At 43.6% G+C, this 20,461-nt stretch overlaps 1 protein-coding gene across 4 annotated transcripts in view; it reads left to right on the forward strand.

The window, feature by feature from the left end:
• Window positions 1–20,461, forward strand: part of EBF1 (EBF transcription factor 1) — a 439,555-nt gene that overhangs the window by 369,061 nt on the left and 50,033 nt on the right. For all 4 annotated transcript variants that reach the window (XM_056517346.1, XM_056517348.1, XM_056517347.1 and 1 more), the window contains one exon: window positions 14–140. In XM_056517346.1, the coding sequence (XP_056373321.1) occupies window positions 14–140 (127 nt within the window). The remainder of the gene's footprint in view (window positions 1–13; window positions 141–20,461) is intronic.

Genomic DNA, 20,461 nt, shown 5'->3' on the forward strand with positions numbered 1-20,461 from the left:
ATTGTTTCTGCAGTTAATCACACCTCATGCCATTCGCGTGCAGACCCCTCCCCGACATATCCCCGGAGTGGTGGAAGTTACATTATCCTACAAATCCAAGCAATTCTGCAAAGGAACCCCTGGGAGATTCATATACACAGGTAGGCTTCATGTATTTGGTGCTTGTCTTATATTAATATCGCGGTAATATCGCGGCAATATCACAGTCCTGGTCGTGTGACTTTTTTCTAGCAAACGGACAGCTGCTTACACATCAGTCATTATGGGTAGACAATACATCCATAAAGTATAACACCGATTTGGCGCAGGCACTTCTTCTGTAACTACCCCAGCCTGCCCTTAGCTGTTCCCTCTTAATAACTGATCAGCCAGGAAATAGAGATCAATCATAGAGGAGCTGAGGCCAACACAAACATATCGACAAACACAAAGCCAATAACAGCCCCATGCAGAAACTTCATTCATCATCTGAGCGAGAAGACTCAGGAGAGAAGAAGCCGTTCGCCAGCAACTGTCTGGGAGACTGCGACGAGACTCCGAAGTCACTGCGTCGCCTCCGCCAAACCATTTCACTGCCAGGAGAATGATCCTAAGCTTGATCAATGAATGGAGATTATGGTAGACAAAAGATTGGGTCCTCAGGCACCAGTGCTCAGGCAGAAGTCCTGTGTAAAAGGTCTTCATTTATTTCAGATCCATTGAAATCTAAAAAAAAAAAAAAAACATCACCATAGAAAAATACATGCTTGACGCATTTTGGGAGGGTTTACTCCTTAGTCATAAGCTCTAAAAACATTGTTCTAAGGCCCCTTATATACAACCCCTTGGAGCTGTGAACTGGTTGAGATTGTTTGCACAGTTCTAATGTGTGTTATATAAGGGGCTTGGAACAATGTTTTTTTTATGGCTTTTGACTAAGGGGTAACCCCTGAAATGCGTCAAGAAAATGTTTTTGTAATATTTTAATGGATCCAAAATAAAGGAAGACATTTAATTAATGACTTCTGACTGAACACTGGATATTTCCTTTTGTCATGAAATTTTACTGTCCTATAACGTTTTTGTAATAGTGTAAACTCGCACACCTTATAGACAGTAATACTTTGGGGGTGATCTAGAGTGGGAGCCCCATTTATGACTTGTGGATTAAGGCCTGTATTGAGTGAGAAAGATCTGTTGAGTCTGATACTTGAATTGAGGGATCATTGTGTTGGGATTGATTCTGGAGAGAGAATTGGGATAAATCTAGGGGGTATATACTGCTTTGGTACCATCTGTAGGATAAATGGTACAAAATGACTGATCCGGGGAGAGTGCTGTGTTGGGATTAATTATAAAATATCATAGACAGATTAATAGGACTGGATTATATAAACTAGTGTTGCTCGCGAATATTGGCAATGCAAATTTTATTCGCGCATATCGCATATTCGCGAATTCGAGAATATTCGCGAATATAGCACTATATATTCGTAATTACGAATATTTTTTTTATTTTTTTTTATTGTTTTTTTTTTCACAGTACACATCACAGTGATCATTAGTGTTGAGCGGCATAGGCCATATTCGAATTCGCGAATATTCGCGAATATATGGACGAATATTCGTCATATTCGCATATTCGTAATATCCTCGTTTTATTTTCGCATATGCGAATATTCGCACGTGTGAAAAAATAACATATGCGAAAATTTGTTTATAAAAAAAAAAATTAACGCATGCGAAAATTCATACATGCGAAATTTAGCATATTCAAATGTTCGCATTTGCGAAAAGTCACTCGCCAGTCTCACACAGTAGTATTAGAGCCTTCTTACACCACATAAGCTGGAAGTAGAGAGGGATGATCACTGTGATGTGTACTGTAAAAATAAAAAAAAAATAAAAAACGAATATTCGTAATTACGAATATATAGCGCTATATTCGCGAATATTCGCGAATAAATTTCGAATTGCGAATATTCGCGAGCAACACTAGTGATCATCCCTCTCTGCTTCCAGCTTGTGTTGTGTAAAGAAGGCTCTAATACTACTGTGTGAGACTGGTGTGTGAATTTTTGCACATGCAAAGTGTCGCATATACGAATTTCTGTTTGTGGGAATGTTCGCATACGCAAATTTTTGCATGTTACTTTTTCGTATACGCGAATTTTCACTAATATTAATGTTCGCATGTGTAAATTTTTCGCGCACAACAACCTTTTTACTCATGCAATGTTAATGTTCGCATATGCGAATGTTTACTTGGTTTTTTATTTTCGTTTATGTTAATGTTCGTATGTGCGCATTTTTTAAGTGCTAGTGCATACATATTTCGCATATGCAAAGTGTCGCATATGCGCATTTTCTGTCTGTTAATGTTCGTATGCGCTAATTATAGTAAATTTTTCGTATATGCGAATTTCCGTTTATATTGTCTTCATATGCAAATGTTCACATATGCGAATCTTTTTCTTATGTCATCTTAATGTTCGCATATGCGAATATATACTAGCCTTGGTTTACGCATACGTAAATTTTTGTTTATATTAATGTTCGCATATGCGTATTTTCAAGTATATTAATGTTCACATATGTTACTTTTCCCATATGCGAAAATGAGGCGAGAATTTTACGAATATGCGAATATATGATGAATATTCGTCCATATATTCGCCAATATTCGCGAATTTGAATATGGCCTATGCCGCTCAACAGTAATATAAACTACATGATGCAAAAAGTTGGAACAATTAGGGACCAATTGTCACACCCAAGCCCTGGTGCTTAAACATTCCCATACACCTAAGACATGCGTTGGTTTAATCCAACAAATTTTGGCAGGACTGGCTGACCATCTAAAAGCACATTTGAAATTTTTTTTAGCAGGACTTTCCAACTGTTCAATGGATTTGGGGACCTCCCAACTCTTCTCCAACAAATGAAGTAAGGGGGAGAGAAGGGTCAGGCATGTTGGAATTCAACAGTCTGGTCCTTCTGTTCTTGAGACATAAACCACCACTCAAGGAGTCAGGCATTGGCTTACCCCTCCTCTTTTCATTCAAAACACATGAACGTTCATCAGAGCCGATCATTCTTGTGCATGCAGGGAGGCATAACAACCAAACAAACATTTGGCCAACAACTATCCCATATGTATAGGTACCTAAAAGAAGTTATCCCAAGATGCAAAGTTATCATTCTCAGAACCGGTGGGGTTTCCAGAGGTTGGAGCTCCAACCAATAAGCTACCGTATTTTTCGCCCTATAGGACGCACCGGCATATAAGACGCACCCAATTTAAAAGGTGCAAAATCTAGAAAAAAAAAGATTCTGCACCCAACAGTGATCTTCAACCTGCGGACCTCCAGATGTTGCAAAACTACAACTCCCAGCATGCCCGGACAGCCGTTGGCTGTCCGGGCATGCTGGGAGTTGTAGTTTTGCAACATCTGGAGGTCCGCAGGTTGAAGACCACTGGTATAGGAGGTTATACTCACGTGTCCCCACCGCTCCGGACCCGTCACCGCTGCCCTGGATGTCGCTCCATCGCTGTCGCTGCGTCCCCGGGGTGTCCCCGACGCTCCGGACGTCTTCTTCCCCGTCGCCGCTATCACGTCGCTCCGCACGCCGCTCCTATTGGATGACAGGACGGCGTGCGCGACGACGTGATAATGTCGAAGTAGAGCGCCGGCCATGCAGGGGATCCCGGCACGGAGCAGACACCGAGGAGGCAGGTAAGTTCCCTCCCAGTGTCCTGTAAGCTGTTCGGGACGCCGCGATTTCACCGCGCCGATCCCGAACAGCCCGACTGAACAGCCGAGTTAGTGTCACTTTGGCTTCAGACGCGGCGGTCAGCTTTGATCGCCGCATCTGAAGGGTTAATACAGGGCATCACTGCGATCGGTGATGTCCTGTATTAGCCGCCGGTCCCGGCCGTTGATGGCCGCAGGGACCGACCCGATAGGTGTGTATTCGCCTTATAAGACGCACCAAATTTCCCCCCCCCCCAATTTTGGGGAACAAAAAGTGCGTCTTATACTGCGAAAAACACTGTAGTTATCCCTTTTTCTTTGAATAACAGATAACTTTGCTTCTTGGGATTACAACTGTATGTGTATTGTGGCCTCTTCACACTGTACGACAGATGATGTTGGGGAGAGAAGGACTGGGCATGTTGAATTTCAGCTGGCCAATCCTTTTGTTATGAAAGAAAAGAGCCACCCCCGGAGTGTTATGGCAGAGGCTTAATTTCCACTCTTTCCATTCCAAACACATGAATGCTTGGCCGAGTATGGGGGGGATCAGGAGTTATAGCAGTTGGCTGGGCAAATTTTTGTCCTACAGGCATCTTATACATTTGCAGGGGTGTAGCTATAGGGGGGCAGAGGTAGCAGTCGCACCAGGGCCCTGGTGCCTAAGGGGCACCAAAGCCCATCTGCCCCATAAGAGACCAATATTATAATTGGCACATGGGGCCCTGTTGCAGATTCCGCATAGGGGCCCAGAAGCTACGCAAAGTATATGGCTACTTTCTGTAGTTACGACTCTAGTACATGGGCACGTTCCGAAGGGTGCAAATGCCCTTTGCCAGCTTTATGCTTAATGTAACTAGCCAATGTCATCATCACGTGAAATATTTATTCATTTTCATCCACCGGGAATAAATTATGAACGTTCCTACTGAATGACAGAGATCTTCAAAAAATTTTAAAAGAATTGATACATTGAAAATTGGTATTTTAGACAATTGAGTTTTTGTCCTACTTTTGTTAAAACCATAATAAGGTATTCAGAACGCTACTCTGTCTTGGTTGGTGGATACATCAGGGCTCATATTCAGTGGACATGATGTGTATTGGTTCCCTTCTTCTCCAACACAGATGACGAGTGAATCTTCGATACTTTCTGATGGTCATAGAATGGTTAATGTCTTTCACCTTGGTTTTTTCCTATGTCGGGCTAAGGTGTTTTTTTTTTTTTTGTTATTCCAGATGAATTAGAGCCTTAACCTGAGTCCCTCACTCTTTAAAGTAATCAGAAAATTTATAGAGCAGCGGATAAAATAATAAAAAAAAGGTTGTAGGGATATCGACCCCGTGAAAATAATAACATGACTCATCTGTAGGAAGAAGAAAAATGAAGCAGTGGAGGGGGGAGGGGGGGATTGTCTGGTGCGTGCTGCTGTGTGTATTGATCCGGAGGACAGAAGCACACGTTCTTCTTCTCATTAGCTCTTGGCTCCATGGTCTTGTTACATGGACACCGCAGCGCTCAGAAGGAGGTGGAGAGGGGGATGGAAGGAAGGATCGCAGCCTCTGACCAAGAAATAGGAAACAGATCCGAAAGCAGCCATGGCCAAACTCACTGTCACCTTCCCACTGTGACAGGACGGCTCCTTTTTCATCCTCTCTGACTTGACATAGGGGTAATTATACCGCTGACATCCGAACAGCCATTTCCCAGTGGATGAAGCCCCCTGGAATATATGTCCATCACTCCGGAGGAGACCTGGCCTTTTGCAAGGGTCAATGAATAATTGAAGGTTGGCACCGGTTAAATGCACATTTGGTGCTTGTTTAAGGATTTGGGCCTATCTGACCAACTGTACTATGACCAATTAAAGTATAGGCCGTTTTCTGGAATAGTAAGCTATGGTACATACAGGCGCTGCCCTTGATAAGGCTCCGAATCTGAATTTAGGAATGTCTTCAGAGGCGATTAATATACCCAAATTAAAGGGGCAGAACATGCAAACTGCATGTAGATTTTGCCTTGGTCTAACTTGTACCATGATCTTAAGATGGCCATACACGTATGAGTGGTCGTTCAGCTCACAGCCATCACCTGATCCTTCTATACACATGAAGGTTCGGCTTGGCTATGGTCAGTCAGACCCCCTGAAATCAATGGGCGCACATTTCTGATGTGTATAGTAGACTTTAGTGATATGAGGTAGTTTATTAGGATAACTATAACACACAATGCATTTTTTTCTTAATACTACAAGCTGCACTTATGTTGCTGGGCACAAGGCCATCTAAAGGTGTATGTCTGCCCATGGTCTACCCCCAAAATCCCATCCCCTCTGTGTGCTTGGCAAGCACAGAACATATTTACTCTCCACGAGCCCCCAAAGCCACCTGGGCCCTGATATTTTCCCCAAAATTTGTCTGATTCTAAAGCAACTCTGTAAAGTGCATATAACTTCACAGGCCCAATATTCCTTCCTTAGGAATCAAAAATAAAATGTCTCCATTCAAGAGTGTACATGCTAAAAAAAGAACACCTGACATGGGCCTTGTTGACCTCGGGTTGACCTCTTGTCCCAAATTGGGGCATCCTGGCACCAATTAACATTATAGGTGTCATTGTAGGCTTGATGTATCACCATAGGTGGTCTCAGTCTAAGAAGCGCTTACCTTCTCCTAAATTATGATGTGGTGTGCCATGGGGGTGCGATGAGGTGTATGGGGCAGATGTTATTAATCCCTAAATGTTCGTGATGCCAGGGCGAGGTTTTCCTAAGTAACCACCCGAAGGTAGCTCCGCTATCCGTAGGTTAGGCAGGGTAATAATAGTCCAAGACCAGGTTAGGGTTAACGGTAGCTTTATTGAGGTAGACAGATGGTAACAGTCTTTACAGCTAGGTCACCATCCCAGAGAGGTGACCAGTAACACAGGGGACCTCGCAGCTTGCTGGGACTTGCAGTGACTTTGACAGACTTTAGGACAGCCACGCTGACTATAATAGACTTGACTGAAGATAGTGACAGCAGACAGAGTTGACTTGACTTACTGACATGTGGCTGTAGGTTAGGCTTGAGCCTCCAGAAGTGCTGGACACTGGCTCTGAGACGTCTGGACTGGACTTGACCTCAGCAGAGAATGAATCACAAGAGCACAAGAGAGCAGATTGCAGCTTCTCCCTTCCTTATAAAGTGGGGCTGAGTAAGGAGCCCATAGGTCAAGCTGCAGGTCACCTGGTTAGCTGGTGCTCTCTGGGTAACAAACAAGTGACTTGAACATGTGACAACATTATCATGTGACTAACTCAAAGGTCCTCAAAGGTCCTTTATACATAATACATACAACACTATGGGTGAGAAGCTGCAGGAGAGCCCTTAGGACACAGAGGGACTCAACCTGACAGGCCCTAAGTACTGTACGGGACTATATCCAGTACTGGGATATCACAATGACAAGAAGAGGAAACTGGCCCAGGGTAACTTTGCTTTTTCCCCCCTAGGGATGGGTAAGAGTGAATGTAAAAAAATGTCATGGCCTGAAACAGGGCATCAATCACTACCAATAGGACATTTCTTGATCTCGATTACTCCATTTTGGGTGCGTTGCCAAGATACCAAATCTATTCTAGACCCTGAAATGTATGGCTTGTATCTATGCCACCACAAAGATGAGTTAAAGCTGCTATTTTCCCAACCAATATGACATAACTTTTTAATTGGTGCTTATTCTGGTCTTTGAGCCTTCCTTCGCTCCTCCAGCTCTCACCCGAATTCTGCAGCTGTTTCCTAAACCAGGCACTTTGGGGCCCAATTCGCCCGTAGTACCAGAGCTCACAACCCTCACAAATCAGGACCGGCCCTTTACAAGTGTCAGAGACACAGCTGCCGCTTTTAGTCGCAGGTCGAAAACTTAAAAAACCAAATTTGGTTCCTTTTCTAAACAAGCCACAAACCTCAATCTACACTTAACTTCCAAAATGTGAAATTTATGAGGAGAGAAAGCTATAAAACGGTTACAATCTGGCGTTTGGTCCCTGTCTGTCGGCTCCCAGCTGCCCCTTCCCTCGCAGAATGTGACTGCCCTGAGTTTATTAAAGGTTTTACCACTTCTCACTTCTGCTTTCTGCTAAATGGCGGGGATAAAACATCTAACTGCCTGGAGAGTTGTCTGTGTCACAGCGTGTACATCTGCCTGCCGTAGTCTGAGATATAGGGACGGCATCTGAAGAGGCTCCAGTACATGGAAACTAGGAAATGGCCTCAATCTGCTATCTTTCTGCTGACTGCTGTTGTGTGAGGTCGAAAGCATTACTCTCCCCGTAGAGATGCCAGGTACCTGTGCACTTATACCTACTGGTGTAAAGACTGGTGCAAAGGAAAATTATGGTGTTGACCATGGCCTCCAATGTGGTTTAGAAGAACATGGCTCCTTTCTCCCAGCAGCACCACACTTGTCCACAGGTTGTGTGCGGTATTGCATCTCAGCTCCATTTAATAGGGTATTTCGGGTTTATACATCGTATATAACAGGGGTCCTGCCTCTGGGGACCCCTGCTATCTTGGTGCAGCCCCCAGTATTCTGTGCCGGGCGCTGCTTCCGAGACAGGGACGTGACATCAAGGTCACGCCCTCTAGTGACATCACGCCATGTCCCCTCCATTCATGTCAAATGGGATCTGTCAGGACCCGTTGTTACACGTTGTGCCCTGTCCAGATAACGGACATTAAAGGCACACACAAAAAAAGTGAAAGGGGCCTTATTTGGTGAATTGCAGTGATAAGACTTCACTCCTCTCTCTCTGCAAAACTAGAGGGCTCATAGGAAATAAAGGCAGCATTAGGAAATAATTTCTGTTCTGAAATACGAACTAGTATGGCTCAAAACCCATGCCTGCCACACCAGCTAAAACAGGTAAAAGGTATACACAAGAATCTCTATGTTGGTCTCTAGTATCTAAATCACTCTGTAGAGCTATAAAAATAGACATTCTGGCAGGGAATAGATAGATATGAGATAGATATGAGATAGATATATAGATATGAGATAGATAGATAGATAGATAGATAGATAGGTATGAGATAGATAGATATATAGATAGGTATGAGCTAGATAGATAGATAGATAGATAGATAGATAGATATGAGATAGATGGATAGATAGATATGAGATAGAAAGATAAGAAAGAGATAGATATGAGATAGATAGATATGAGATAGATATATAGATAGATATGAGATAGATAGATAGATAGATATGAGATAGATAGATATGAGATAGATAGATAGATAGATAGATATGAGATAGATAGATAGATAGATATGAGATGAGTGTAATATGGATACAAGTCCGAATACAGATATAATGACCCAAACTTAAAGGGGTACTCCTGTGTAAAAAAAAATGTTTTTTAAATCAACTGGTGCCAGAAAGTTAAACAGATTTGTAAATCATTACTATTTTAAATCTTAATCCTTCCAGTTCTTATCAGCTGCTGTATGCTCCACAGGAAGTTCTTTTCTTTTTAAATTTATTTCCAGTGTGACCACAGTGCTCTCTGCTGACACCTCTGTCCATGTCAGGAACTGTCCAGAGCAGAAGAGGTTTGCTATGGGGATTTTCTGCTGCTCTGGACAGTTCCTGACATGGACAGAGGTGTCAGCAGAGAGCACTGTGGTCAGAGAGAAAGGAAATTCAAAAAGAAAAGTACTTCCTGTAGAGCATACAGCAGCTGATAAGTACTCGAAGGATTAAGATTTTTAAATAGAAGTAATTTACAAACTTTCTGGCACCAGTTGATTTAAAAAAAATTCTTTTTCATCGGAGTACCCCTTTAAAGCGTCATGGACACAGGTTATACAAGTACAGAGAACCTGGCGAGTTGATAAACATCTCCGACCGGACACTGCTGAAATATTTTTGTGCACATGGGTGAATATTATTTTCTTTTTGTCAGAGAATTGTAATCCTCTTGAATATACATAAAGGAAACTCTTGAGCAGCAATTTTAGCGTGTGTTACTATTTTTTCTTAAATCGGGCAGTGACTGACATACATAAAACGGATTCAGAAATGCGTCCATATTGCGCTTGCCTGAAGACGGTCATAACGTGGATATTAAATGGCGGCTCAGTTTGCAGCCTGGAGAAGGGAAGTTGTAGTAAATCGGAAGAGCAGTAAACACATGGCATTACCACCCCGTGTAGGTGAAGCAGATTAATTGGCGCTTCATATGTTTCTGGGAACAAAGCTGAAGATGACGGTATAATGATTTCACGTCAGACGCTACGAGCGCTGATTAGGAGACCAAGTAATTGAGGGCCCGACTTTAGACGACTAACACAGGCAGACACCCAGACTTCCACTTATCCAGCTTGGTGCCAGTGGCGAGGGGTTAAACAAGGGGTGCAGACAAGGAATTACGCCCCTCCATTACACCAGTCTCTAGCATGTTACCGCTGTGTATTCTCACCGGCACGCAGACACTTTCAAAGGGCCCAATATATCGTGTCAGTCTTCCACTTTAAACCTCAGAAGCATTACTTCTGATTATTTAGCTTTTAAGTGTCTGCTCTGCGCTTCGTACTGGGGGAGATGAGATCCAGGAATCAGAAATCAATGCTAATATAATCAGGAAACTGTGGAAGATGCTTCCTCGTGTTACAGAGGCTCCGACATTAGGCCATTATATATCACCGGGCCTGGAGGACCCTGGAGGGCAGGGGGACCACATCCCTGTTGTCCTGATGGGGTGGGAGGTCATGAACACCGTTCCATGCAATGTAGCAGAGCTGAATTGTCTTTTACACCTTTGGAGTAACAGTGTTGGCAATGATCTGTAAATTCCTAAATTCCTAGACAGTCTGTAAAAAAAAAATTATAATAATAATTAAAAACATTTAACAAAAAGAAAACCATTAAAAATAATAATTATCAGAATTAACAGTATTGCAGGGTCAGCATTAATCTGTAAATTCCTAAACAGTCTGTAAAAAAAACAATAGACACATAAAAAAATAGAACCATTAAAAAATAATAATCAGAATTAAATATATATATATATATATATATATATATATATATATATATATATATATATATATATATATATACGTATATATACACAGTAAATATCATTTTTTTTTTTTTTTTGGGTAGCGTAAAACAGGGTCAGCATTGACCTGTAAATTCCTAAACAGTGTGTAAAAAAAATATATATAGAAACATAAAAAAAATAGAACCATTAAAAAATTATATATAATAATCAGAATTAATATATATATACATATACATACATATATATATATATATATATATATATATATATATATATATCATTTTTGTTCTTTTGGGCAGCGTATCACAGGGTCAGCATTGATCTGTAAATTCCTAAACAGTCTGTAAAAAATAGAAACATAAAAAAAAAAAATAGAACCATTAAAAAATAATAATCAGAATTATAAAAAAAAAAGAAATAAATATATATATATATATATATATATATATATATATATATATAATTATTTTTTTTTGGGGGGGGGGGGCAGCGTATCACAGGGTCAGCATTGATCTGTAAATTCCTAAACAGTCTGTAAAAAATAGAAACATAAAAAAAAAAAAATAGAACCATTAAAAAATAATAATCAGAATTATAAAAAAAAAAGAATTAAATATAAATATATATATATATATATATATATATAATTATTTTTTTGGGGGGGGGCAGCGTATCACAGGGTCAGCATTGATCTGTAAATTCCTAGATAGTCCGTATAAATATAAACATTATTAGAAAAAAAAATCAGAATATCATAGGGCTGAGTTGGCAGTATCACAGGGTTGGCAATGATCTTTGAATTCCTAAAGAGTCTGCAAAAAATTTCAAAACGTAAAAAAAAAAAATGAAAATCATAATTTTTTTTTTAAACATTAAATAATATTAATTACGGTAGAACTTGCCAGAGTGTATTGCAGGGTGAGCAGCAAGCTGTAAATTAATAGACAGTCTGTAAAAAAATTTAAAATATTCAAAATTTAAAAAATTCAAAATATTAAAAAAAAATTATTAGAATAAATAAATCAGGATTTTTCGTCAAAAAAGTTGGAAATTGAAAAAAAAAAATTTCACATTTCAAAATTTCGTCGAAAAAAAATACAATTTTAAAATGATTTTTAAAATATTTCTTTTTCTTTTGAATTACAGAATATTGTGACTGTCCATAATTTTTGGATAAGTAGTCTAGAATAAAATGAAAATCAGATTGGGAGCCCTGGCGTATCATAAGGACCCTCTAAAATAATATAGACTAGTGGTCTACAAACTGTGGACCTCCAGCTGTTGTGAAACTACAATTCCCACAATGCCCATCACTGTGTCTGTCACTGTGTTTCCCAATCAGGGTGCCTCCAGATGTTGCAAAACTACAACTCCCAGCATGCCCGGACAGCCTTTGGCTGTCCGGGCATGCTGGGAATTGTAGTTTTTCAACAACTGGAGGTCCGCAGTTATCAAAGCATTGATAAAGATGGTTTTACCATAGTCCTATGAGGATTTATCCAGGATTAGAAAAACATAGCCTTTTTCTTCCAAATACAGCGCCACCCCTGTCCTCAAATTGGTGTTTGGTATTACAACTTGGCTTCATTCACTACAATGGAACTAAGCTCCAATACCACACAAAACCTGTAAACAAGAGTGGCGCTGTTTCTATTCAACAATATCTTTATAATCCTGGATAAAAAAAATAAAATAAAATAAACTTGGCTCAGTGTTATGTGTTCCAATCTAACATTATTTATAAATGTGCGGTGCCAAAGTGGAAGGATGCAATGCGGGTGTTGCGGAGTGACAGTATGGGGTATTTGATATTAACCCTTTGTTGTCGTGACGCCAGGATGCGGTTTCCTTAGGGTAATTGTCCTACCACCAACCGTCCCATAAACGGTAGGGAAAAATAAAGGAATGTCCACAGAAGATGTTGATAAAAACCGGAATAAACTTTACTGCATATTTTATGCAACTGCAGATAACAAAACAGTCTTTGTATAGAGGACCGTAGTTCAGGTTCCTCACAGGTTTGCTGGGACTTCTGAGTTCAATGAGCCACTGTGGATAATTGAGTTGCAGTAGTATATATACATATACATTAAATATCACCATATTAAGAGGCGACTAGAGGTTAGCCCTTCAGGAGAGCCCATTAGCATGGAGGGACTCTGGCTGAGGGGACTCCAGACAAAGGGACAGGACCGAGTCCTGTACCGGGACACCACAAATGTTACATAAACAATAAACACGATTGTTACAATGTAAGGTTTTGTTCACACATAGTTTATTGAGGTGTATTTTGAGGATGAAAAAAGGGCTAAATACGCCTGTAAAATACACCTATTTATCTCATAATTTTCCCATTGAAATCAGTATAGGGGCCTATATTTATATGCAGGGGCAATTTGGGGGCCTACAACTATATACGGGGCAGTATAGGGGCCTATATCTATAAATGGGGCAGTATAGGGGCCGATAATTATATACAGGGGCAGTATTGGGGCCTACAACTAGAAACGGGGCAGTATAGGGGCCTATAACTATATACAGGGGCAGTTTGGGGGCCTACAACTATAAACGGGGCAGTATAGGGGCCTATAATTATATACAGGGGCAGTATAGGGACCTACAACTATAAACGGGGCAGTATAGGGGCCTATAATTATATACAGGGGCAGTATAGGGGCCTACAACTATAAACAGGGCAGTATGGTGGCCTACAACTATATACAGGGTAGTGTAGGGGCCTACAACTATATACAGGGTAGTGTAGGGGCCTACAACTATAAACAGGGCAGTATAGGGGCCTATAATTATATACAGGGGCAGTATAGGGACCTACAACTATATACGGGGTAGTGTAGGGGCCTACAACTATAAACAGGGCAGTATAGGGGCCTATAAATATATACAGGGGCAGTATAGGGACCTACAACTATAAACGGGGCAGTATAGGGGCCTATAATTATATACAGGGGCAGTATAGGGGCCTACAACTATAAACAGGGCAGTATGGTGGCCTACAACTATATACAGGGTAGTGTAGGGGCCTACAACTATATATGGGGGTAGTATAGGAGCCTACAACTATATTTGGGGGCAGTAAAGGATCCAACAACTATATATGGGGGCAGAATAGGATCCTATAACTATATATGGGGCAGTATAGAGGCCTGCAACTATATATGGGGCAGTATAGGGGCCTAAAACTATATACGGGTCAGTATAAGGGCCTACAACTATATATGGGGGCAGTATAAAGGCCTACAAGTATATACGGGGCAGTATAAGGGCCTACAACTATATATGGGGCAGGATAAGGGCCTACAACTATATATAGGGTCAGTATAAGGGTCTACAACTATATATGGGGCAGGATAAGGGCCTACAACTATATATAGGGTCAGTATAAGGGCCTACAACTATATACGGAGCAGTATAAGGGCCTACAACTATATATGGGGCAGGATAAGGGCCTACAACTATATATAGGGTCAGTATAAGGGTCTACAACTATATATGGGGCAGGATAAGGGCCTACAACTATATATAGGGTCAGTATAAGGGCCTACAACTATATACGGAGCAGTATAAGGGCCTACAACTAAATATGGGGCAGGATAAGGGCCTACAACTATATATAGGCTCAGTATAAGGGCCTACAACTATATATGGGGAAGTATAAGGGCCTACAACTATATATGGGGCAGTATAAGGGCCTACAACTATATACGGGGCAGTATAAGGGCCAACAACTATATATGGGGAAGTATAGGGGCCTACAACTATATATGGGGCAGGATAAGGGCCTATAGCTATATACTGGGCAGTATAAGGGCCTACAACTATATATGGGGCAGTATAAGGGCCTACAACTATATACAGGGCAGTATAAGGGCCTACAACTATATATGGGGCAGTATAAGGGCCTACAACTATATATGGGGCAGTATAAGGGCCTACAACTATATACGGGGCAGTATAAGGGCCAACAACTATATATGGGGAAGTATAGGGGCCTACAACTATATATGGGGCAGTATAAGGGCCTACAACTATATATGGGGCAGTATAAGGGCCTACAACTATATACGGGGCAGTATAAGGGCCTACAACTATATATGGGGCAGTATAAGGGCCTACAACTATATATAGGGCAGTATAAGGGCCTACAACTATATATGGGGCAGTATAAGGGCCTACAACTATATATGGGGGCAGGATAGGGGCCTACAACTATATATGGGGAAGTATAGGGGCCTACAACTATAGATGGGGAAGTATAGGGGCCTACAACTATATATGGGGCAGGATAGGGGCCTACAACTACACATGGGGCAGTATAGGGGCCTACTACTATATATGGGGGCAGTATGGGGGCCTACAACTATATATGGGGGCAGTATAGGGGCTACAACTATATATGGGGGCAGTATAGGGGCTACAACTATATATGGTGCAGTATAGGGGCCTACAACTATATATGGGGGCAGTATAGGGGCCTACAACTATATATGGGGCAGTATAAGGGCCTACAACTATATATGGGGCAGTATAAGGGCCTACAACTATATATGGGGGCAGTATAGGGGCTAAAACTATATATGGAAACAGTATGGGGGCCTACAACTATATATGGGGCAGTATAAGGGCCTACAACTATATATGGGGGCAGTATAGGGGCTAAAACTATATATGGGGGCAGTATAAGGGCCTACAACTATATATGGGGGCCTACAACTATATATAACCTGTCCTGTTTAAGCTATCCCCGTGTCCTGTTTGTGTCTCAAGTAAATAGGGCCAACCTAGTCAATTTCTCCCCAGCGCCACCCTATGGCAGGATGACTTGTTTTTGGCAATGCTTCCTCCTTGGCTATAGGTGGCAGTATATGAAAGTATAGTAATGACCTTAAATAGCATTAACACGGACGCCTTCTAGGAAACTAATCTTCACTCGGTTTAGACTCTATTCTTCTTCTCATTACATTGTAAAATATGATTCCACAGCGACAATGGAGAGTTCCATTCCTTGTAAGCACAGGCTGCCCGGCCATAGATCTTCAGAGGTGGAACCGCAAGCAAGAAATACATTTCTTCTGTAGATAATCTTTCAGGGAGCGAACGCCTTGCTGGGAGCCAGTAAACCATCAGCGTCTTGTTACCCGCTCAGAACACAGTAATATGTATTGTCGCTCATTCACCCCCTCTCTGTCTGACAGTGTTTATCTAAAATACTTTCTGGTTTCAGCAAACCATGTCTTATTGGGCGACCTTTTCATTCCCGGTGAGAAGGGCCGAGCTCATCAGATAAAAGCAGCCATGCAGAGAACAGGAGAAAAGCAAGTTACAAGAATGGGAGCATGATTGAAAACAAGATGTGTTAAATCAATGCTCTTTATCGCCTGCCTGTTCTCCGGCAATTGCTGCTCTCAGCTCATTCAGAGCACAAACCAGATGATAAAAGTAGTGTCAGAGAGCGCGCCGGGGTACGGGGGACGCAAACCTGTTTATCACACGCGCTCCATGCATCTCCACTCCTGTCCCTGATAACCGGCATTGTCACAACTCCCAGACACAATCGTGATGAACAATTCAACCTGGAAAGGTGACTGGGGAGAGGAATACCACCGAGGAGACAGGGTACAGCACAGGGATTACAGAGAGGAAGGCAGAGACAGAGAGAGATAGATATGAGACAGAGAGAGAGAGGAGAGACATAGATATGAGACAGGGTACGGCACTGGGATTACAGAGAGGAAGGCAGAGACAGAGAGAGATAGATATGAGACAGAGAGAGAGATAGATATGAGACAGGGTACGGCACTGAGATTACAGAGAGGAAGGCAGAGACAGAGAGAGATAGATATGAGACAGAGAGAGATAGATATGAGACAGAGAGAGATAGATATGAGACAGAGAGAGAGGAGAGAGATAGATATGAGACAGGGTACGGCACTGAGATTACAGAGAGGAAGGCAGAGACAGAGAGAGATAGATATGAGACAGAGAGAGATAGATATGAGACAGAGAGAGAGGAGAGAGATAGATATGAGACAGGGTACGGCACTGAGATTACAGAGAGAAAGGCAGAGACAGAGAGAGATAGATATGAGACAGAGAGAGAAGAGAGATAGATATGAGACAGGGTACGGCACTGGGATTACAGAGAGGAAGGCAGAGACAGAGAGAGAGAAGAGAGAGATAGATATGAGACAGAGAGAGAAGAGAGATAGATATGAGACAGGGTACAGCACAGGGATTACAGAGAGGAAGGCAGAGACAGAGAGAGATAGATATGAGACAGAGAGAGAGATAGATATGAGACAGGGTACGGCACTGAGATTACAGAGAGGAAGGCAGAGACAGAGAGAGAAGAGAGAGATAGATATGAGACAGGGTACGGCACTGAGATTACAGAGAGGAAGGCAGAGACAGAGAGAGATAGATATGAGACAGAGAGAGATAGATATGAGACAGAGAGAGATAGATATGAGACAGAGAGAGAGGAGAGAGATAGATGTTACGCCGAGCGCTCCGGGTCCCCGCTCCTCCCCGGAGCGCTCGCTTCACTCTCCCCGCTGCAGCGCCCCGGTCACATCCTCTGACCCGGGGCGCTGCGATTCCGCTGCGAGCCGGGATGCGATTCGCGATGCGGGTAGCGCCCGCTCGCGATGCGCACCCCGGCTCCCGTACCTGACTCGCTCTCCGTCTGTCCTGTCCCGGCGCGCGCGGCCCCGCTCCCTAGGGCGCGCGCGCGCCGGGTCTCTGCGATTTAAAGGGCCACTGCGCCGCTGATTGGCGCAGTGGTTCCAATTAGTGTGTTCACCTGTGCACTTCCCTATATCACCTCACTTCCCCTGCACTCCCTTGCCGGATCTTGTTGCCATTGTGCCAGTGAAAGCGTTCCTTGTGTGTTCCTAGCCTGTGTTTCCAGACCTTCTGCCGTTGCCCCTGACTACGATCCTAGCTGCCTGCCCCGACCTTCTGCTACGTCCGACCTTGCTTCTGCCTACTCCCTTGTACCGCGCCTATCTTCAGCAGCCAGAGAGGTGAGCCGTTGCTAGTGGATACGACCTGGTCACTACCGCCGCAGCAAGACCATCCCGCTTTGCGGCGGGCTCTGGTGAAAACCAGTAGTGGCTTAGAACCGGTCCACTAGCACGGTCCACGCCAATCCCTCTCTGGCACAGAGGATCCACTACCTGCCAGCCGGCATCGTGACAGTAGATCCGGCCATGGATCCCGCTGAAGTTCCTCTGCCAGTTGTCGCTGACCTCACCACGGTGGTCGCCCAGCAGTCACAACAGATAGCGCAACAAGGCCAACAGCTGTCTCAACTGACCGTTATGCTACAACAGTTACTACCACAGCTTCAGCAGTCATCTCCTCCGCCAGCTCCTGCACCTCCTCCGCAGCGAGTGGCCGCTCCTGGGCTACGCCTATCCTTGCCGGATAAATTTGATGGGGACTCTAAGTTTTGCCGTGGTTTTCTTTCCCAATGTTCCCTGCATCTGGAGATGATGTCGGACCTGTTTCCCACTGAAAGGTCTAAGGTGGCTTTCGTAGTCAGCCTTCTGTCCGGAAAAGCCCTGTCATGGGCCACACCGCTCTGGGACCGCAATGACCCCGTCACTGCCTCTGTACACTCCTTCTTCTCGGAAATCCGAAGTGTCTTTGAGGAACCTGCCCGAGCCTCTTCTGCTGAGACTGCCCTGTTGAACCTGGTCCAGGGTAATTCTTCCGTTGGCGAGTATGCCGTACAATTCCGTACTCTTGCTTCAGAATTGTCCTGGAATAATGAGGCCCTCTGCGCGACCTTCAAAAAAGGCCTATCCAGCAACATTAAAGATGTTCTGGCCGCACGAGAAATTCCTGCTAATCTACATGAACTTATTCACCTAGCCACTCGCATTGACATGCGTTTTTCCGAAAGGCGTCAGGAACTCCGCCAAGATATGGACTCTGTTCGCACGAGGCGTTTCTTCTCCTCGGCTCCTCTCTCCTCTGGTCCCCTGCAATCTGTTCCTGTGCCTTCCGCCGTGGAGGCTATGCAGGTCGACCGGTCTCGCCTGACACCTCAAGAGAGGACACGACGCCGTATGGAGAACCTCTGCCTGTACTGTGCTAGTACCGAACACTTCCTGAGGGATTGTCCTATCCGTCCTCCCCGCCTGGAAAGACGTACGCTGACTCCGCACAAAGGTGAGACAGTCCTCGATGTCTACTCTGCTTCTCCACGTCTTACTGTGCCTGTGCGGATGTCTGCCTCTGCCTTCTCCTTCTCTACTGTGGCCTTCTTGGACTCTGGATCGGCAGGAAATTTTATTTTGGCCTCTCTCGTCAACAGGTTCAACATCCCAGTGACCAGTCTCGCCAGACCCCTTTACATCAATTGTGTAAACAATGAAAGATTGGACTGTACCATACGTTTCCGCACGGAGCCCCTTCTTATGAGCATCGGATCTCATCACGAGAGGATTGAACTTTTGGTCCTCCCCAATTGCACCTCGGAAATTCTCCTTGGACTTCCCTGGCTTCAACTTCATTCCCCAACCCTGGATTGGTCCACTGGGGAGATCAAGAGTTGGGGGTCCTCTTGTTCCAAGAACTGTCTAAAACCGGTTCCCAGTAACCCTTGCCGTAACTCTGTGGTTCCTCCAGTAACCGGTCTTCCTAAGGCCTATATGGACTTCGCGGATGTTTTCTGCAAAAAACAAGCTGAGACTCTACCTCCTCACAGGCCTTATGATTGTCCTATCGACCTCCTCCCGGGCACTACTCCACCCCGGGGCAGAATTTATCCTCTCTCTGCCCCAGAGACTCTTGCCATGTCTGAATACGTCCAGGAGAATCTAAAAAAGGGCTTTATCCGTAAATCCTCCTCTCCTGCCGGAGCCGGATTTTTCTTTGTGTCCAAAAAAGATGGCTCCCTACGTCCTTGCATTGACTACCGCGGTCTTAATAAAATCACGGTTAAGAACCGCTACCCCTTACCCCTCATCTCTGAACTCTTTGATCGCCTCCAAGGTGCCCACATCTTTACTAAATTGGACTTAAGAGGCGCCTATAACCTCATCCGCATCAGAGAGGGGGATGAGTGGAAAACGGCATTTAACACCAGAGATGGACACTTTGAGTATCTGGTCATGCCCTTTGGCCTGTGCAACGCCCCTGCCGTCTTCCAAGACTTTGTCAATGAAATTTTTCGTGATCTGTTATACTCCTGTGTTGTTGTATATCTGGACGATATCCTAATTTTTTCTGCTAATCTAGAAGAACACCGCCAGCATGTCCGTATGGTTCTTCAGAGACTTCGTGACAATCAACTCTATGCCAAAATTGAGAAATGTCTGTTTGAATGCCAATCTCTTCCTTTTCTAGGATATTTGGTCTCTGGCCAGGGACTACAGATGGATCCAGACAAACTCTCTGCCGTCTTAGATTGGCCACGCCCCTCCGGACTCCGTGCTATCCAACGCTTTTTGGGGTTCGCCAATTATTACAGGCAATTTATTCCACATTTTTCTACCATTGTGGCTCCTATCGTGGCCTTAACCAAAAAAAATGCTGATCCCAAGTCCTGGCCTCCTCAAGCAGAAGACGCCTTTAAACGACTCAAGTCTGCCTTTTCTTCGGCTCCCGTCCTCTCCAGACCTGACCCTTCCAAACCCTTCCTATTGGAGG

This window comes from Hyla sarda, chromosome 4, assembly GCF_029499605.1.
Source record: "Hyla sarda isolate aHylSar1 chromosome 4, aHylSar1.hap1, whole genome shotgun sequence".
Classification (NCBI taxonomy): Eukaryota; Metazoa; Chordata; class Amphibia; order Anura; family Hylidae; genus Hyla; species Hyla sarda.